This window comes from Hypanus sabinus, chromosome 4 (assembly GCF_030144855.1).
Source record: "Hypanus sabinus isolate sHypSab1 chromosome 4, sHypSab1.hap1, whole genome shotgun sequence".
In the NCBI taxonomy this organism is placed as follows: Eukaryota; Metazoa; Chordata; class Chondrichthyes; order Myliobatiformes; family Dasyatidae; genus Hypanus; species Hypanus sabinus.
The window spans coordinates 36,013,496-36,034,510 of NC_082709.1; the positions used below are offsets into that span (position 1 = coordinate 36,013,496).

At 40.8% G+C, this 21,015-nt stretch overlaps 1 protein-coding gene across 6 annotated transcripts in view; it reads right to left on the minus strand.

Moving 5' to 3' along the window:
* Positions 1–21,015, minus strand: part of zswim2 (zinc finger, SWIM-type containing 2) — a 104,706-nt gene that overhangs the window by 50,163 nt on the left and 33,528 nt on the right. For 2 of the 6 annotated variants that reach the window (XM_059966824.1, XM_059966819.1), the window contains one exon: positions 13,518–14,857. The exons of 1 other annotated variant lie outside the window; for it this stretch is intronic. In XM_059966824.1, the coding sequence (XP_059822807.1) occupies positions 14,057–14,857 (801 nt within the window). In that variant the 3' untranslated portion in view covers positions 13,518–14,056. Of the gene's footprint in view, positions 1–13,517; positions 14,858–21,015 lie in introns of those variants that run through there. 3 more of the 6 variants (XM_059966821.1, XM_059966822.1, XM_059966820.1) reach the window with 3 other exon arrangements.

Sequence of the window (21,015 nt, forward strand, 5' to 3'; positions counted from 1 at the left end):
CTTCATTCAAATCAGCTTTTGGTTTTAAGGTCAAGGCAACAATTGGTAGAAAAATAACCCTGTTTTCTGGGCAGTTGAATTACTTCCCCACCATTGTTGGATTGTTTCCAGCTAGAAAATGACATAACTAATCTGCTTCGTCCAAGATGGTTCTTTGCACAATATTCAAGATCTAAAATAGATTTAGGATTAAAATCATCTACTATAAAGAAAAAGGAGCAAAAATACTTAACATATAAATAATATATAAACACTTTATCTAAAATAGATGCCGAAGACACAATATATTTAAAATGTTTAAAAATTAATTCTAATAACTAAGGAATGATAATATTTTAAATTATATTTTTTCTGCAGATCCAAAGTTGAAAGAAAAAGTTAAAGATCTGGAGAATAAAGTAAAAGGTAGTGAATTTCTTCATGTGATTTCCTGTTACTAGATATTGAGAAGATTATAGACGAGTAAATTCACTGGTCTATCAAATTTAGTCATTTCAATACTACAGCCTCCTCTTGTTTGTTACAAACTTCCATGACAGGTTTTTCCTAGCTGGAAATCTATTGCAGCTGTGTAAAATGTAGTCTACTGTATTCAGTCTGAGCTGTTTACTGGTTTAAACTTGTACGCTTCTGAAGCCTCCTTTACAGATTGGCATATTCAAGTTTTTTCAGTCTTTCCTTATGACTCAAGACTTTGATATAAAGGACATTCTTATGACTTTCCTCTGTACTCAGATACCTCAATTATTCATGCCCACACAACCCCTTAATTGGACACTGTAGTCAAAGTGGAGTTTAAGTGGATTTCATCTTCTTTATATTGTTTCCTATAGATTGAACTATGTCGACCCTGACTTTGTATTTGTTGGAGGTGTTATTCTGAGCACCAGACTAATCTCCAACCTTTTTTTAAAATTCCTTTTTATTAACTTCTGAATTGAGTTAATTTAAATAATAAGAAACAGCAGAGGTACTAATGCTTGGACTATCTCCCTCTCAGCTCCTGCCACTGCCCCTTTAGCAAATACATATTTAATTCCATTGAAAATACTGAAGAGCAGGTCAGGTGGCATCTGTGGAGTGAGAAACAGAGTTTTGGGTTAATGACCCTTCATTAGAATGAGTAAAGTTGGAAACTGCTGTGTTTTAAGTTGCAAAGTGGGGAGAGGGTGGACGAGCCTACTGCAGAACTGTCGAGTTCCGTCACAAATGGCCATTACTTTCTCCCTGAACAGAGGTCGAGCTGGTCTTCAGCTATCAGCACACATTTTTAGCTGGTTGAAACTGTACTGGAAATAAACTAATCACTTTCCCCAAATCAGTGCTCCATTGATTTCTGCTGTGTGCATACATCTACTGATGCCTCTGGACACATCTTCAGTGATGTTCCTGGAATCATCGGGTGTTTCGGGTCTTTCAACATCATACACCCTCCTCCAGGTGACCCAGCCGGGGCTGATCAGACCCCAGCTTGTGTCCAGATGGCTCGCTACACATGACTCCATGGCTCCCCTCTCTTGAGCCACAGCCATCTTGAGGCCCTCTCTGCCGCATCGGTGGTACTGTGGATGGCTCTCCTCTTCCTCTCTCCCTCGATGCCCAAATTGCTGAAGGCTCTGGTTAAGGAACGGGCTGCGAATCCCCTACAACCAACTTCCACTGGGAGACACCTTGCTCTCCATCCAGCCTGTGGGCAGTTGCTGACCAGTCCTGCATACTTAGAGAGCTTCCTTTCAAAGGCCTCTTCCAAGTGATCTTCCCATGGGACCGTCAGATCCAGCATCACCACCTGCTTCGTAGACTCAGACACAAGGACAATGTCTGGTCGCAGGCTGCGATATGGTCGGGGAACTTGAGCTGCCTTTTGACGTCCACCAACAGCTGCCTGTCTCTTGCAGAGGTCAGGATACCTGCAGATGTTCTTTTGGTGGGTATTGGCTGCTCCCCAGCTCTGACAGAGGCAATGGCCTGCTTGGAGGGTCGGGACCACTTCGCCCAGTCCACTCCTGCGCTGATGGCTTCAGCGATGGTCTTCAGGACCTGATCATGCCTCCATCGGTACCGTCCCTCACCAAGTGCCCTTGTGCAGCCGCTGAGGATGTGCTCCAGGGTTCCTCGCTTGGAGCACAGTGGGCACACTGATGACTCTGCTTTGCCCCAAGTGTGCAGGTTTGATGGACTTGGAAGCACATCGTACACTGCCTGGATGAGAAATTGGATGCGGTGTGGCTCGGCTTTCCAAAGCTCAGCCCAGGTCACTTTCCTCTCCACCACATTCTCCCATCTTGTCCAAGCTCCCTGTTGCTTCATTCCCACCACCTTGCAGGTTCTCATCTCCTCCACTGCTGCTCTCACCTCCTCCTGAACTAGATGGCACCTTTCCTTCCCTCTGATGGTGTCCATTTGGGGAGTTGGAAAGGATCCTGGCCCAGCTCGGCCTCATGTGACCATTCCCACCAGCCTCCTGGGACGCAGCCTTTCCTCAGCTTCCTGTACAGCTTCCTCTGCCCTCCACTTCCTGCCAGTCCTCACTTGGATCCCTGCTCTAGCCAACTTCGGGTCACTTGAGTCCCTGTACTGTATCACTTCTCTGGCTCTTGTAACTTTGAATTCCTCCTCCAGGGATTTGAAGGGCCGTTGCAGTTTGTTGTGGTGTCCATAGAGTGCGATGCTGCTCAGGCTCCTCGGCAGCCCCAGCCATCTCCTGAGGGGCTTACTGACCCTCCTCTCTGAGGCTTCGACCATCGAGATCGGAACTGCATAGATGAGGAGAGGCTGCAGGATTCTGGGAAGAATGCCATGCTCATACACCCAGGCTTTGAACTTCCCAGATAGGCCAGACTTGTCCATGGATTTCAGCCAGCCATCCAACTTGGTGCAGGTCACCTGAATGGATGCCGTGTCCCTTAGAGAGCTGTCAAAAACCTTACCTAAGCTCTTGACTGGCTTTTCTGTGTTGGTTGGAATGTCTGTGCCTGTGATGCTGAACCAGAACTCGTTTTCCATCTTGCCTTTCCTCAGCACCATTGATCTTGATTTGGCTGGTTTGAAATGCATCCGGACCCACTCCACCAGCTTTTCGCGCCCCTGCAGAATCTACCGGCAGCCTGGGATTGATTCTGTGGTGACTGTGAGGTCGTCCACGAATGCCCTGATGGGTGGTTGCTGTTGAATGGAATTCATTCTGGGCTCTCTGCACTCTGGTTCAGCAGACTTAGTGAGCATCTTCATGGCTAGGGAGAACAGTGTCACTGAGATAGTGCACCCTGTGATGATGCCGATCTCCACCTTCTGCCAGCTTGATGTAATTGCTCCTGAAGATACCCTCATCTTGAAGTTGCTGTAATAATCAGTGATAAGGTCTCTGATTCTGCTGGGGATGTGATGTTTGGTCAGTGTGAGCTGCACCAGCTTGTGTGGAATGGAGCCATGTGCATTTGCCTGGTCGAGCCTCAGCACTGACAGGTTGCCCTTGTTCTCTCTGGCCTCCCTGATGAGCTGTGTCACCACACTGGTGTGCTCCAGACAGCCCAGCATCCCTGACATGCCACCCTTCTGGACTGATGTATCAATATAGGTGTTCTCTGCTAGGTAGGTACACAGTCGATCAGAAACAGCACTGAAGAAAATCTTTGCATCAACACACAGCAGGGAGATGATACGGAATTGGTCTATCTGGGTGGCATTTTCCTCCTTCGGGATCCACGCCCCATCAGCCACTCTCCACTGATCTGGGATCTTCCCTCTTCTCCAGAAGACTCGCAGGATCTTCCACATACACAACAGGAGCTTGGGGCAGTTCTTGTACACTTTGTACGAGGTGCTGCTTGGTCCTGGAGCCGAGCTTGCCCTTGCTTTGCAGACAACCTCTCTGACTTCCTTTAGCAGCAGCTCTGACATGTCAAACTGCACATCCGGTTCAGTGAGGGTCTATCAGGATGTTGCACTCTCCCAACTCCTGCTCTCTTTCAGGATCACTGTAAACCTTCTTCAGATGTTGGTCTATGTCTTCCTCCGAACAGGCCAATTTCCCACTGCGCCTCTGCCCCAGCAACTCCTTGGTGAACTTGAAGGGGTTGGCAATAAAGGCAGCACGTTTTTGGGCCCTTTCACGACGCCGTATCCCATGCCTCTCTGCCCGGCGGAGAACCCTGATCTTCTTTCGTAGTATGCACATCAGCTGGGCCAAGCCGATGCGCTCCGCTTCTCCTGCCTCCTTTTACTGGGACTTCAGCGCTTTCATCTCCTGCTTAATGTTGTGGATCCTCAACGCTCTTTGGTTCTTTGAGTAAGGTGTTCTGGACCCTTTCTTCTGCTCTTCTCTGAACCGTTCAGCTAAGCAGCACTCTTAAAAAAACTTTACCTTTGTTGTCAATCTCCACCGCGCACTCAATGATCCGTCTTTGACTTTTTTGACTTCTTTGTTTCCACCTCTGAGGATAGGTTAATGGCCAATATTGTTCTTATTCAGAGCCCTGCAGCTATCTTAACTGCCTTACTTCCCACCCTGCTCCACTCCATAGTTTCTCCACTTCCATGATATCAGTTCTGATGAACAGATTTGTTACTCCAACTTGACTTAGAAACATAGAAAACCTACAGCACAATACAGGCCCTTTGGCCCACAAAGTTGTGCTGAACATGTCCCTACCTTAGAAATTACTAGGCTTACATATAGCCCTCTATTTTTCTAAGCTCCATGTACCTATCCAAATTCTCTTAAAAGACCCTATAGTATCCATTTCCACCACCATTGCCGGCAGCCCATTCCACGCATTCACCACTCTCTGAGTAAAAAAACTTAGTGAGGCGACCAGAAATCAGCCGTTCACTTGCAGCCTTCTTGCTCTGAATCCTTGTCTTCCTTTTTCTCACCACAAACGTACTTTATGTTCTCTCATGCCGACACACCCTCTCCACCTCTGCAACTCAAAACACATTAGTTTTCTCACTTCTCCAGATTTGACAACTAGTCAAGGGCCTGAAGCATTGACTATTTCTCCCTCTGCAGGTGTTGCCCAGTCAACTGAGCATTTCTGGTACTTTCCATTTTTATTCAGATTTCCAGCTTTTGCAGTTTTTTAAAAATTCATTTAGTTCTACTCTGATGCCAACTTTTCACCCACTCTAAGTATGCTGTAACTCTGTAGTTTTCAGTTCAACTTACAGTTAACATGGAACTTTATCATATACTGCCAGTGACAGTAGTCCATTCATAGATCTCTTACCGTCCAATTAGGTAGGCAATTCCTTAAAGGGATTGAGATTAGTCAAAATCTCCTTTCTGAATCCACATCGGTTGCCTTTTGATACATTATTTATTTTTCTCAAATTTCCCCCATTATTTTGCATGGATTTGCAATCTGCTGATTTATTTCCTGTGTTGTTTGTCTCATGTTTTGCTTTCAATTATTATATTCACCCAAAATCTTGTCCAGCCAGTTCCAAACTTCCTTCCAGTTATGAACAAACTAAGTGAGCAAATAAATGTTTTATTAATATTTAATATTAATATTTATAAAATAAATATTAGACTTTTTTTTTACAAGCATGGGAACGCTTTTGTGGAGTCACAGACACAAGAATTTGAAAAGCTTTTTTGTCAGACTGTAGCTTCCATCATTCAATAATGCACAGTAGCTGATAATTGGAGAACATAAGTTCAGTTGTTCATATTTCATTTGAGCCCATACTCCTGTAGACGACCTTCCATGGGCAGCACAGAGGCACGGCTACTACAGCCTCTGCCTTAAAGCACCAGAGACCTCGGTTTAATCCTGACTTCACATGTACTGTTGCATGTTCTCCCTGTGAACTTGGAAAACATGCAACCATTCATCAACAAATCTGCAGATGATGTTGAAACTGTACTTAAGTACAAAGTCGTAGATTTATGGGGGTTTAAACTCACAGCCCTGAGGTACACCTATGTTGATGGTCAGTGTCGAGGAGATGACGTTTCTGTTCTGCAATGGATGTGGTCTCCCGACATTGAAGTCAAAGATCCAATTGCAGAGGGAAGTATGGAGGCGCAGGTCTTGGAGCTTGATGATAATTTTTGAGGGGCTGACGGGTTTCCTCTGTGCATTCCGGTTTTCTTCCAAATCCCAAAAGGCATGCAGATGAGTAGATTAATTATCCACTGCAAATTGCCCTTTATGTACAGGTGGGGGCTAGAGTCTGAAGGGCGGTGATGTGAAAACATCAGGAGAGTAGGAACAAGTGGATTAATATAGGATTAGTGTAAACTTTACACAAGGGTTGTTGACAGTCAGCACAGAATTAGTAGGCCAAAGTGGCATTGCAGAGATTTGTGAACAAGACATGGAACATTGGACAAAGTGGTAATTTAAATAAAACCCAATAGCAGTGGCTGGACTATTTCAAAGATTTTATAATCTCTCTTGCATTTTATAAATATTAATAAGCTTTGACAAATCATTGAACTCAAACTTAAGAGTGGAGGATCTTCTTGCCATGATTTTGAGATGGAAACCCACAATGAGATGATCCAACAAAAGCTCTGCTGATTCCAAAACAGGCAGACTGGATACCAGGAAGCTAGGTCCCCTAGAACTGAAAGCTATCATCAGAGAAATTGTGGTTTGGAGAACCACAGAAGGCTGTGGCAGCTTGTGGGAGGAGTATATTTGAGGATATGATTGATAGAATTTTGGGCATAATTTTAAGGTGATTGGAGGAAAGTATAGACAGGATGTCAGAGGTAGGTTTATTTTACACAGAGAGTGGCAGGTGCACGGAACACCCTACCAGGAGTGGTGGCAGAGGCAGATACATTTTGGGCATTTAAGAAATTCTTAGATAGGCACATGGATGATAGAAAAATTGAAAGCTGTGAAGCAGAGAATGGTTATATTGATCTTAGAATAGGTTAAAAGGTCAGCACAATATCATGGGCCAAAGGGTTTGTACTATGCTGTTACATGTTCCAAAGGAATTGAGGGAGGATGGGGATTTGGTGAAAAAGTAGATGAAGTAGAGGGATCAGACATTGTATTGCTCAGTAATGTAACATGGTTTTGTTCTTGAAAGATTAGCTAGTCTTTTTAGTAAGTCTAGTCTTAGTAAATTTTTATCTGTTACAGAGCAGTTAGCTTTTAAATAACCATTACTTGACTCTTAGTCCTTACTCAACAGTGGAACTATCTGATTAGACTAAAGGCACCCGAGCAAGAATGCAATGCGTATTTTCCCAAATATGCTTTAAAGGTTCAAAGATTCACTTATTATCAAAATATGTATCAATATACATCTTCGAGATTTGTCTTCTCTAGATAGCCATGAAGCAAAGAAAATCATGTTGTTCTATGAAAAAACCCTCCCCTACACAAAAATCTTACAAATCTTTCCAAATTAAATTGCATAATGGCAACAAGAGCATCAACCCCCCCTCCCCCCATAGAAAAATAAATCAGTGAACTGCGAACCCCCCCGGACAAACAAAAATTACAAATCACGCCGTTTAAATTGTGCAGTGGCAGCAATAGATAATTGCTGAACAATTGGCTTTAGCTTCTTTAAAGAAACAAAATTACACTAGTTCTTCCAAACACATAAAAAAGACACTATTTTCCAACCTTATACAATAGAATCACATTTCATCATGTCATATTTTAAACTATGCAGTTTCTATACACAAAAAAAAGTTGTTTCTGAAAATCTTCCTTTCAGGTACAGTGAAATAATTCCTTTCATTTCTGTATCAGATAAGAAAACATTTCTGCAAAAGAACTGGGGAAATCTGGTTCAGAAAATAAAGAATGTGGATGAAATTGCAGACAAAATGATGGGAAATGGCCTTAACAATGAAATGTATTCTGAAATCATGTCCTGCAGAACAGATGAAGAGAAGATGCGAAAACTCTTAGGATACTTAACGACATCTGACTCTATTTGTTGCAGTCTCTTTACAAAATTGTGTGAAGCACAGTTTTTTGTCATGGTAGATCTTGTTCAGTAACAAAAAAGGGATTAAAAGATCAGCTTTATTTGAAACATCAAAACATACAGTTAAAAAGGATCATTTGTGTCAATGACCAACACAGTCCAAATATGTGCTGGGAGTAGCCCAAGTGTTGCTGCACTTCCAGTACTAACATAGCATTTTTACAACTTATTAACTGTACTACTTTGTAATGTAGGAGGAAACTAGAGCACCTGTCAGAAACATGCCTGGTCATGGGAAGAACATACAAACTGCTTATAGACAGTAATAGACTGAACCCCGATTGCTGATCGCTGGCGCAGTAGAGCATTATACTACTGTGCCATCCACTGGTAATGAAATTTTACCTTCAAAACATATTTATTTTCGGTTACAATGATAAGTTTAAAATAGAATGAGTTACTTTTCTAAAGCATTTTCATGACCTCAGGACTTTCATACATCAATAAAGTGTAGACACAGTTGACATGCAAGTCAAATTATGCATAGCAGACTCCCATAAATGTGACAGTCAGCAGATAACAGGCACCTGATATTTATGGAGACGGCGCAGGGAAATAAGTAATGGGACATAGCCATATTGCCCAGTCAAGGAATCATCCTAATATTATTTGTCAGGACCGTAATATCTTTAAGAACTATGTGCATAGCTTATCGTTCATAGTAGCAAATTCTGAATTTGATATCCATTCTTGATTACCCTCAACTTGCTGAGCCATTGTAGGTAGCAGTTAGGAGTCAACAACATTGCTCTGGGTCTCAAGTCATGTTTAGGATATGCTAGCAAGGTTAGAAGATTTTCTTCCCTAAAGTGAATGAGTTGAGCTTTTATGAAAATCTAGTAGTTTCATTGCAAGAAATTACCAAGAAAAATTTCAGGATCTATGATGTATACACTTCTGATATTAAATGGAACTATTTAAATGGAACTATCATCAAACTGTGCATGTTAATTTTTTACTTCCAAGATCTATTTTAGTGGCTGAATTTCCATTGTTGGATTGACACATTTCTGGTCTTACTCATTAATGTGATCGTAGTATCCAGCCAGCTCTAATCATGTAGCTAATTAGTGTCTGAGCTGGGCATCCCAATTTTGTGAGTGGTCGCTATCAGCCGAACACAGCCCTCAATACTTAAATATAAGTCTGCGGCTTGTAAAAAGAAGGTACACTTTTGGTAAGTGTAATGGCAATATGCAAAAATATCTAGGATATTATGGGATACACGGGATGGGGGGCATCACATTCCTCTGATGCTTCCCTGAAATCTCTGTGGGTGCGGTTGAAAAGGGGAAGAGAGACAATCTGTCCTGAGGGTGAAGACTGGGAGTGTAATCAAGGTAAGTGAATACTATATCCCACCAAATGCAGGACTAACTTCAGACTCTACTCCATCACACCGAGCCAGCACTCTCCTATCTACCAATTATTTCAATCAAACTAGATGCAACGAATCATCATTACCACCAACACATCTTCAAATGTTTAGTACTATCACAAGCACATCTCAGACAATGTACACATTAACATTTAACTTACGGTAGTCACATCTGCCAAACACATGAATACCTGATAGTTTCACCAGTTCTCTTGTTAATGAGAATGAGAAGTGTTCAGCTTTCCTAGGATAACATGTAATTTATCTTACATAATAGTGCTAGCTTGGTAAGCACTGACTGCAGAAGCAGATGATCATTCACAAAGAAACTGATGCACAACTCTGGAGTTTCTGTAATTGAAGCATGTACTATATTTCCAGAAAGAAATCCTTTCTGAGCCACTGGCACATTGGCAGGCTTTGAACTGGAGACCCTAGGTAGATATGACCTCCTGCTTCCTCCACTATCTCAAAAGTTCTATCAACTGCACAAATTTCCTCATTTTCCCAGTCATACAGGGATGAATGGCTATCCAAATGCACAAGTTTGAGAACAATGATCAAAGTTCAAAATAAATGTATTATCAAAGTTCATATATGTAACCATATACTATCTTGAGATTCATTTTCTTCCACGTATTTATTGGAAAAAAATAAGAAATACAATTGAATTTACAACAAACTATACATAAAGAGACAAAGACTGATAAACAACCAATGTTCAAAGATAAACTGATAATTAAAAGTAATACTCAGAACATGAGTTGTAAAGAGCCCTTGACAGTGAGCCTGCGGGGTGTGGAATCAGTTCAGAGCAGTGATTGAAGTTATTACTGATAACTTGGATTGAACCAGTGACTGAAGTTATCAATTCACAAACAGAAGAAAATTTGCAGACGCTGGAAATCCAGGCAACACACTGGATGGAACTCAGCAGGCCAGGCAGCATTTATGGAAAAGAGTACATTCGGCGTTTCGGGCTGCGACCCTTCTGCAGGATTAGCGAAGGAAAATGAGAGATTGAAGATATACACACTGGTTCAGGAGCCTAATGGATGAAGGGTAACAGTTCCTGAACCTGGTGGTGTGGGACCCAAGGCTCCTGTACCTCCTGCTTGATAGTAAGTAAGAAGAGGACATGCACGAGAACACCTGCAGATGCTGGAAATCCAAAGCAACACACACAAAATGCTGGAGGAACTCAGCAGGCCAGGCAGCATCTATGGAAAAAAGTAAACTGTCAACAGTTTGTTGACTGTTTACTCTTTTCGGCAAGAAGAGGATGTGTCCTGGATGGTGGGGGCACTTGATGGTTTTGCTGAAGTCATCACAAACTCCTAAGCTGCTAACATTCCATCGCCTGCAGATATTTCAAATATTAAAGAAATCTGGAAACATCGAAAGTGATGGAAAATGAAGTTCGATAATTCAACAGCTGAGCTGTAAGAAATTGAAAATCAGAGTTGCAGTGCCCTGAAGCAGCCAAACGACTTCCGTGCCAAATGTAGTTGCCAAAGTATTTTAACTGTGACTTTCTAATCACATGATACTAAAGTAATGTGATAAGGACAAGACCACATTAGACCTCAGCTGTGAAATTAAACAAGTCAGCTGGCTTATTACCAGCTTATTGCAAGTCAGAGTGACTTGGTAGTGTAGTGCTTAGCATAACACTTTACGGTGCCAGTGATCAGTATTCACTGTCTGTACGAAGTTTGTATGTTTTTCTCATGACCACGTAAGTTTCTTCTGGGTGCTCCAGTTTCCTCCCACATTCCAAAGATGTATGGCTGACGATTAGTATGTTGTGGGCATGCTATGTTGGTGCCAGAGTATGGCGACACTTGAGGGCTGTCCCAGCACGACCTTGGACTGTACTGGTTGTTGATTCAAAACAATGCATTTTACTGTATGTTTCAAAGTACATGTGATAAATAAAGCTAATCTTCATCTTTTTATCATTTTAAAAGTACCTGGAAAAAATCTGCTGTACCTGCTGTATCTTGTGAGCCATCTCTCAGCAAAGGAAGACTTAAATGATAAAATTCAGCATCCGCTTCAAACACAGCACAGTCTTTGCCCAATTGCATTATAGAGTGTTTAAAGATCAAGACCTCACACTGGTCACAAAACATCTGGTTGATCAGGCAGAGGCAACTTCTGCTTTCCTTTATGCAACCAATACTTGGATAACTTACAGCAGCTACTTCAAGGCCCTAGAAAAATACCACCTTCAAAATCTTCTGAATTTTGTCTCCGCAAAATCTTCCAGATTCATAGGCTAAGTGAATCAACATCAATGCCCTCTCCCTGGCCAGCAAGCCCAGCAATGGGATTCTGGTTACACTCAATCAGCCACATTAGGCAGACCACATTCATATGACCAGCAGCAGAACTCTGAAAGATTCCTTCTGTTCTAAGCTCTGTCATAGTTTGATATTACCAGGTAAACAGAAGAAATAAGAATGTGTTCAGAGCCTCCTTGAAGAAGTTTAACATTCCCACAGACTAGAGCATTTCTGGTCCATGATGTTGTGGCAATGAATTGAGATCAGACAGTATCCCTGCATAATCAGCAAAAGGAGCATGCTATCTCTCCACTGATCCAGCTACTCATCCCATCAGGCACCTGCCACTTTTGGGAAGTTGGACTTTTCAGATTGGTTTCAAAACTCAGAATCAAGTAGACTAACACAACTTTCCCTTGATCTTCACGTACTGCCAGAGAAGAAGATTCCAAAAACTAAATAGAAATGAACTGCATTTTCAAACTAATCAGATTTTGAAATAATTATGCAAATTACATTCCAGGAGACTTAATAGAAATGTAATCAAACCAAATTGAAATCTAATCCAAAGAAGGAGTTATACAGAGAGGATTCAGAGAAAAAAAAGAGATGAGAGAGAATTTAAGAGAGCAAGTGCTAAGTGTTAAAGCATAGCTATCAACTTTGGCACAAAGATTGAGCAGAAGAAAACATCTGGAGGATGTTTAAATCCTGTATACTTGCACACAATTGGGAAGTGGGATATAGAGAATGATACTTTACGCTCAATAGATTTTTGGATTAGTTGATAATTATGGGTCATTTGGGTAATGACGTCTATCAAGCAAGCAAAGCAATAGTCCACTCTGGGAATGTTAACGAAAGCAAGAGGTCTAAGGCACGGCAAAGAACTAGCAAAATCAGAAAGGTGGAGAATGGGAAATAGTGAGGATCTAGAGTTGGAAGATCATTCTGTAAGAAAATAAAGAAAGGTGCTGTAATTCCTGATAACTCTTTAAGTGGCCTAGCTCTAATGGTAAAAGCACACCTAATGTTTTGGTTCTGAACCAGACTGAAATGTGTCAGATGATCAAAAGCATACAGAGACATTCACAAATTAAAATCAACCCTGAAGTTTTAAAATTTTTGATACCTTAAATAAAAAATACCTAAAATGTCTAAACAAGCTCAAACAATTAAAACTAATTAAATGAATACTTAAACTCCAGCTGTTACCTTTGTCAATGCCAAATTACTCTTTGTGTTGAATAGCTGACTACAACTCCATATTTGTGTGTTATGTGTAGAAATGCTTATTGTTTCTAACAGTTACGGGGGAAATGTTAGCAAATTCATTTAATTTTGGTAATTTAAACAACAATACGGGGTCAGAGGAGAGGTTTAGTGAAAGAAAATAAAACCAAAAGATGATGACGAAGAGTAGTTAAGCTGATTAAAGTCTGTAGAACATTGTCCTGAATAGAACAATAAAACATCTGCTGTTCAGTGAGGTTCATAGATATAATACACACCTATAAACTAATAAAATCATAAGAAACTGAAATAAAAGATAAAGGTAACCAATCTATCGCCAAATTTTGATGAATAATAGTTTTTAAACAGTTTACATGGAGTGTCTCTGAGAGATGGGTCAGATGTGAATGAATCTTTATTGAACCATTGTTTATCTAGATACTGGAGTTTTAAAGATTACCTTATACTAATTATTTTCATCTTGTTGATTTGTTGTATGTTGCTATAATCAATTGAATAATTGTATAAAGCCAATGGAGATTTAGTTTAATAAAAGATTTTATATGCACCTCAACATATTACTTATTACTTCATTTCAAATGCACAATTTTACAACATCTCATGTTCATTACTAATTAATTATGATACATTAGTTGTTGAAACTTAGGCTGATGCATCTGAAGAAAATGGAAAAGTTAGGAACATTTCAAAAATCTAATTTCTTTATGCTGACCTTTATTTCATGAAAATATATATTTTTCATTAGAAACCTTGGAGTAAGTTACCTGTGTTCAACTGATTTAAAGTAAAAGAAAGCCAATCAAGTTATATTCCCACACATAACAAGGAAAATAATTCCTAAACAATAAAAATTAGGGATAAACTATAAAATCTGCATTTATTTAAACACTTGCATCAATTAGATTTGTAATTGACAATCATCTGTGGACAAGCAGGCTTTGTAAAGACCAGTGAATGTCATAATTTAAAATACCCTATTGAGATAAATGTCATTTATCTGTATAACCTAAATTATATTCACACAAGTTTCACATTATTCAGTGAATATTCACAACTGCCTGCAATTTGATCAGTTTAATAAAAATTACTGGCAATTTGGTGATCTAGATCATTTTCCTAGTAATTTTATAACTATTAATACATCTGCACTTAAAATAAGAGAAAAGATTTATAGCCTGGTGTTCACTGCGATTCCCTCCATAGCAAGAATCACATTGTCAGCTGCTGAACTCACAGGACAGCTGGCTTTTCGCGACAGGACTCTGCCTTGTTTTCTGATGTCTCCTTTGAAGCCACGGCTTTGCATCCTCTGTATGTTGCTGCTTTCAAGAGGACAAACTTTCAAGTGTAAAATCTTCTCTGGTGATGGTAATTCTGTTAAGTTTGACTTGCCACTGTTTAGATGTAGTAAAGGAGCACTTCTAGGACCAATACTATGAGTCCTACTCATGCCTATCTCTCTCTTCTTTATTTGACTACTGCTGGTATTTTTTGATTTCACTGCAGCTTGAATTGAATGATTTTTATTTCTTGCATCGAGTACGTCAGGTAAAATACTTGGGAAAAAAGGTTCCTGAGGTTTTCGTACAGGTACTGAATGTCCAGCAGCAAAACTTGTTTCATCTTTTAAATGAAGGTAACTCAAACCATTCACAGTGAAATCCTCTGTGTGGTCTACTGCATTCTGAGTCCAATTTTCTCTTTTAGAGTGATCTTTTCTCTGCTGGCCAAGGGTTTGATTGCTGCCTGTTTTTTTCAGTGAAGAACTATAACCAATTACTGGAATAAGAAGCTGAGGTTGATCAATCTGGGCCAGCGGCTTGGAATTCTCCAAACTGGTAGTTGAATCTTTCTTTTTGCTTCTTTTTGGTCCTTCGTTCCAAGTTAATGGATTATAAATTACTTGACCATCAATTGGACAAGAGTTGCTCTGATGCAATAACCAATGGTCAATGCATTCTTTATGAAACTGGAGAAAATAAGATAATTAAACAATATTTAAATGCAATACTCCACTGCAATAGTATAACACTATAAATAATAAAGCTCTTTGAAACAATAATAGCTTACATGAAAGACAACGTTCTTGATTCAGGTTTACGTAAATGTCTCCTGATTTCCTGTTGCATTCCCATCTCATTCTGTTAGGTTTTCAATGAAGATGTGGGAAATATTATGGTTTAAACATCTACAACGCTAAAGTGCCAGGAATCATTACAAGAAGATTTCCTTTCGCTGTGAGGTGGATTTCAAGTGTTGAAAAATATTTCAGGACACACACAGTTGTGGTCAAATATATTTTTATTACAAAAAACTGAGAGCTAGAAATCAACACGTCATATGATCAAAATACTAATTATTGACAAGAATGTGCATGTTGAACTACCTTGGCAGTCCTTAGTTAAATAACATGCCATTTCACCACCTCCTCCAGTGTTATGTAATGAACCAGATTTGATTACCTTTGGAGGTAACCCTTTGGAGACAGTGATCATAATATGATAGAATTCAGCCTGCAGATTCAGAGGAAGGAGATAAAGTCAGATGTATTAGTATCCCAAAGGAGTAAATGGATTTACAGAGGCATCAGAGAGGAGCTGCCCAAAGTTGATTGGAAGGGGACACTAGCAGGGATGACAGCAGAACAGCGATGGCTGGAGTTTATGAGGCAATGTGGAAAGTGCAGGATAGATACATCCCAAAGATGAAGAAGTATTCTAAAGGGAGGATGAGACAACTGTGATTGACAAGGGAAATCAAAGACAGCATAAAAGGGAAAGAGAAGGCATATAATATCAGGAAAATTATTGGGAAGTTAGAGGATTAGGAAGCTTTTAAAACAGAAGGAGAAGAAGAAGAAGAAGAATAGCCCTTAACTCGGCAGTGGAGTTATCGGGGCACTGTCATGACAGTGATTCCATAGCAATCTATTCTTGTTCTTACGAGGCCAAGTTGCTAGCTCGAGGCTCAACCCGACTTGGATTCCAACTCAGGAACCTTTGCTCCGGAGTCTGGCACTGATATTATTGCGCCACTGTGGGACTTTTAAAACAGAAAACAATGAAAAAAGCCAAAAGGAGAGAAAAGATTAAATATGAAGGTAAGCTATCCAATAAAATAGAAGAGGATACCAAAATATTTTTTTCAGATATAAAGTGTAAAAGAAAGGTGAGAGTGGATATCAGGCTGCTGGAAAATTATGCCAGAGAAGTAGTAATTGGGGACGAAGAAATGGTAGGCAAACATAACAAGTATTTTTGTGCCAGTCTTCACTATGCAAGACACCAGTGATACGCCAGAAATTCAAGAATGTCAGAGGGCAGGAGTGCAGTTGCTATTACCAAAGAAGCTGAAAGGTGGACCAATTGAACTATACCCAGGGTTCTGAGAAAGGTATCAGTGAGATTGTGGAGGCATTAGTAATGATCTTTCAAGAATCACTAGATTCTGGAATGGCTCCACAGGACTGGAAAACCGCAAATGTCCCTCTACTTTTAAGAAAGGAGAGAGATAGAAGAAAGGAATTTATAGGCCAGTTAGTCTGACTTCAGTGGTTGGGAAGATACTGGAGTCCATTATTAAGGCTGAGGTTTTGGGATACTTGGAGGAACATTATAAAATATGCCAAAGTCAGCATGGTTTTCTTAAGGGGAAATCTTGTCTTACAGATCTGTTGAAATTATTTGAGGAAATAACATGCAGGATAGACAAAGGAGAATCAGTGAATGATGTTTACTTGGATTTTCAGAAGGCCTTTGACAAGGTGCCACACATGAGGCTGTTTAACAAGATAAAAGCCCTGGCCATTACAAGTAAGATACCAGCAAGGGCAGAAGATTGGCTGACTGGCAGGAGGCAAAGTGTGGGAATACAGGTGGAATTTTCTGGTTGGCTGCTTGTGACTAGTGGTCAGGGTTAGTATTGGAACAGCTTCTTTTCACACTACATGACAATGATATGGATGACTGAATTGATGGCTTTGTGGCCAAGTTTGCAGACGGTATGAAGACAGGTGGAGGGGCAGGTAGCGTTGAGGAAGCAGGGAGTCTGCAGAAGGAATTAGACAGATTGGAGAATGCGCAAGGAAGTGGCAGATGGAATATAGCATCAGGCAATGTATTAGATTGTAAGACCATAAGACATAGGAGCAGAATTAGGTTATTCAGCCCACCACGTCTGCCCTGTCATTCCATCATGGCTGATCCTGGATCCCACTCTACCCCATACACCTGCCTTCTTGCCATATCCTTTGATGCCCTGACAGATCAGGAAACTATCAACTTCCGCCTTACGGACTTGGCCTCTACCGCAGTCTGTGGCAGAGCATTCCACAGATTCACTACTCTCTGACTAAAATAATTGCTCCTTAACTCTGTTCTAATTTTGAGGTTGTGTCTTCTAGCTCTGGAATACTCCCACTATAGAAAACATCCTCTCCACATCTACCCTATCTAGTTCTTTCAATGTTCGGTAGTTTCAATGAGATCCCCCCACATTCTTCTAAATTTCAGTGAGTACAGGCCCCAAGCTGCCAAACTCTCCTCATATGTTAATCCCTTCACTCCAAAACATCCCAATGATTCCTAATCATCCTTGTGAACCTCCTCTGGACTCTCAAGACAGCATATCCTTTTGGAGATATGAGGCCCTAAACTGTTGGCAATACTCCAAGTGCAGCTCGACTAGTCTCTTATAAAGGCTCAGCATTATCCTCTTGCTTTTATATTCTATTCTTCTTGAAATAAATGCTAACATTGCATTTGTCTTCCTTACCACAGACTCAACTGGTAAATTAACCCTCTGGGAGTCTTGCATGAGGACTCCTTAGTCCTTCTGCACCTCTGATGTTTGAACCTTCTTGCAATTTAGATAATAGTCTGCATTATTGTTCCTTTTACCAAAATGCATTATTATACATTCATCAACACTATACTCCATCTACCACTTTTTTGCTCATTCTTCCAAATTGACTAAGTCCTGCTGCAACCACATTGCTTCCTCAGCACTACTTACCCCTCCACCTATCTTTGTACCATCAGCAAACTTTGCCACAAAGACATCAATTCCATTATCCAAGTCACTGACAAACAATTTGAAAAGTAGGGGTCCCAATACTGACCCCTGAGGAACACCACTAGTCACTGGCAGCCAACCAGAAAAGGCCTCCTTTATTTCCACCTGCTGCCTCCTGCCTATCAGCCATTCCTCGATCCATGCCAGTAACTTTCCTGTAACGCCATTGGAGTTATCTTGTTAAGCAGCCTCATGTATGGCACCTTATCAAGTGTCTTCTGAAAATCCAAGTAAATGACATCCACTGCCTCTCCTTTGACCACTCTGTTTGTTACTTCCTTGAAGAACTCTAACAGTTTTGTCAGGCCCTTTACAGAAGCCATGCTGACTTTGACTTATTTTATCATTAGTCTCCAAGTACCTTGAAACCTTATTCTTAATAATAGACTTCAACATTTTCCCAACCACTGAGGTTAAGCTAACTGGCCTATGTTTTCCTTCCTTTTGCCTTTCACCCTTCTTAAAGAGTGGAGTGATATTTCCAGTTCTCCAGTACCATGCCAGAATCAAGGGATTCTTGAAAGATCATGACCAATGCAGGATTGGGATGTAGGCCATCTGACTTGTCCACCTTAAGACCTTGGTCAAGCACATTAGTGGAAAGAATAAAGGTATAAGCTATTTTCTAATCAGGGAGAAAATTCAAAAATCTGTGGTGCAAAAGGGACTTGAAAGTCCTAGTGCAGGATTCCCTAAAAGTTAACTTGCTGGTTGCGTTGGTGGTAAGGAGGGCAAATCCAATATTAGCATTCATTTCATGAGGATAAGAACACAAGAGCAAGGATGTAATGTTGACATTTTATAAGGCATTGGTCCGACCACACTTGGAGTATTGAGAGCTGTTTTGGGCCCCTAATCTAAAAAAAAATGCAGTGGCATTGGAGGGAGACCAGAGTAGGTCATGAGAATGATTTCGGGAACGTAAGGATTAACGCACGAGGAACGTTTGATAGCTCTGAGCCTGTACTTGCTGGAGTATTGAAGAATGGGATGGCGGGCGGGGGGGGGGGGGGCGGATGGATGGATCTCATTGCAACCTATTGCATATCGAAAGGCCTAGATACAGTGGATGTTGAGAGGATCCTATAGTGAATGAGTCTAGGACCAAAGGGCACAGCCTCGGAGTAGAGATTTAGAACAGAGATGTGAAAGAATGTCTTTATCCATAAGGTGGTGAATCTGTGGAGTTCTTTGTCACGGACGGCTGTGGAGGCCAAGTCATTAGACATATTTAAAGTGGAAGCTGATAACTTGTTGATTCATCAGGGCATCAAAGGTTATGGAGAGGAGGCAGGAGAATGGAGTTGAGAGAGATAATAAATCAGCCATGTTGGAAAGGCAAAGCAGACACGATGGGCTGAATGGCCTAATCCTACTCCTATGTTTATGGTCTTACGTGGAAACAGGGAGGCCAAGATGAGTTGTTCCTCTGGCAGTTTAAAGAAAGAAGATTCCAGAACATCTATTGCAGAGACATATCAAGCAGAGTTCAGAGCTTTTCCTCGACTATAATCTGTTTGGATTTTAATGCATTTCTTCAATGATTGATTTACCCTTCTGTTTATTGCCTTGTAAATTTTAGAAGAATACTAATGTTGCCAAATATCACAACATAATAATGATATTTAACATCATTATACATTCTCTGTTGCAGTAAGTGCTTGCAGACCTCCAAAACATATGCTGGAAAATTGTGCAGTCTCTAAAAATATGAGGGGGGAGGGGAGGTGGGGGGGGGAGAAGAACAAACAAATTGTATAAACAATAAAAGCAAGCAAGCAACATTCAGAACTGGAGTTCCCAACGTTAAGCTTCACTGCAGCCGATCTAGACGTTCACTAGTTATAGGCCATAGCCTTCTCCAACACAGATTTGCTACCCCATGGAGTAGCAAGAGGAACTGGTCCATCTCTTGCTTCCGACCTCTCTCTCTCCTCTGAACCCTGACACCTTGACCATTTCAATCTGGCTGGCACTTAAATTGTCTAAACCTCAGGTTGTTCCTCGCTTTCAGACTCAGGCTCTGCTACTTTGATACGGTTAGGACCTGACCTTCTCAATTTGGCTCGGCACTTAAATCAATCAAAACTCTATCTTTGCCTCACCTCTGCCTCATCAAAATATCCGACCTTTCCGATTCAGATTGGTTTTTAAATTAATCAAACCTTGGAGCTTTCTTCACCTCACATCGAATTTCCTCCAAGTCCACTATAGCAACTCCAGTCTGGATGTGCTGCAACTGTCCTACCCCAGTGCGACTCCAGCCACACCGCCAAAACGCCAGTTCGTACAAGCGATTCAGCTCAACTTTGATTGGGAAGCCACAGGCTACTGTTTGCAATGATTGAAAAAGTGTGAATAACAAAGTATTAGTTACTTCCTTTGTTTCACTGACCACTAGCACATTGCTGCTCAAACCAGTAAGTAGTGCCATCTTATACCAGAAGTTTTGTGATCTGCAATCAATCCTTAATTTTCACTTCTGAGGCACTAATTCCATGGATGTCCCTAACAACAGCTTTCATTGAAAATAATGGAAAATATCAAATATTCTCGATTTACCCTGCTACAGCTGAGAACCATAACTGCATCTATGTACAGTCAGTGAGAAAGCTTTAATGCAATTGACTGCTTAAAACTGATGGGAAAAAAATCAGATTGTGGCTCCCACACTGCCCCTTTAAGAAGCCGCTGGCGAAAAAGGGGTCAACATGCTGGTCTGATGGTGTAGTTTTCGACTCCCAATACCAACTATGTTGCTGGCAAATGTAGTCTCTGTTAAATAAAAATGATGATCTCAGAGCCATGGTGTTGTATCAGAAGGATGTTAGAAATACAGGTGTCCATTGTTTTACAAACTCTTACAACCCCTTGTGTGCCAGATGCAGTAATTTGAATAGATGGGTTCACAATTCATCATCAAGACAGGTCAGTTGAGTCTCTCAAAAGCAGAAGTGGGGGTGTATGCCTCATGATCAACTCCTCATGGTGTACTAATATGTTGGTGATGTCCCAATATTATCCATCAGACCTGGAATACCTTGCAGTTAAATG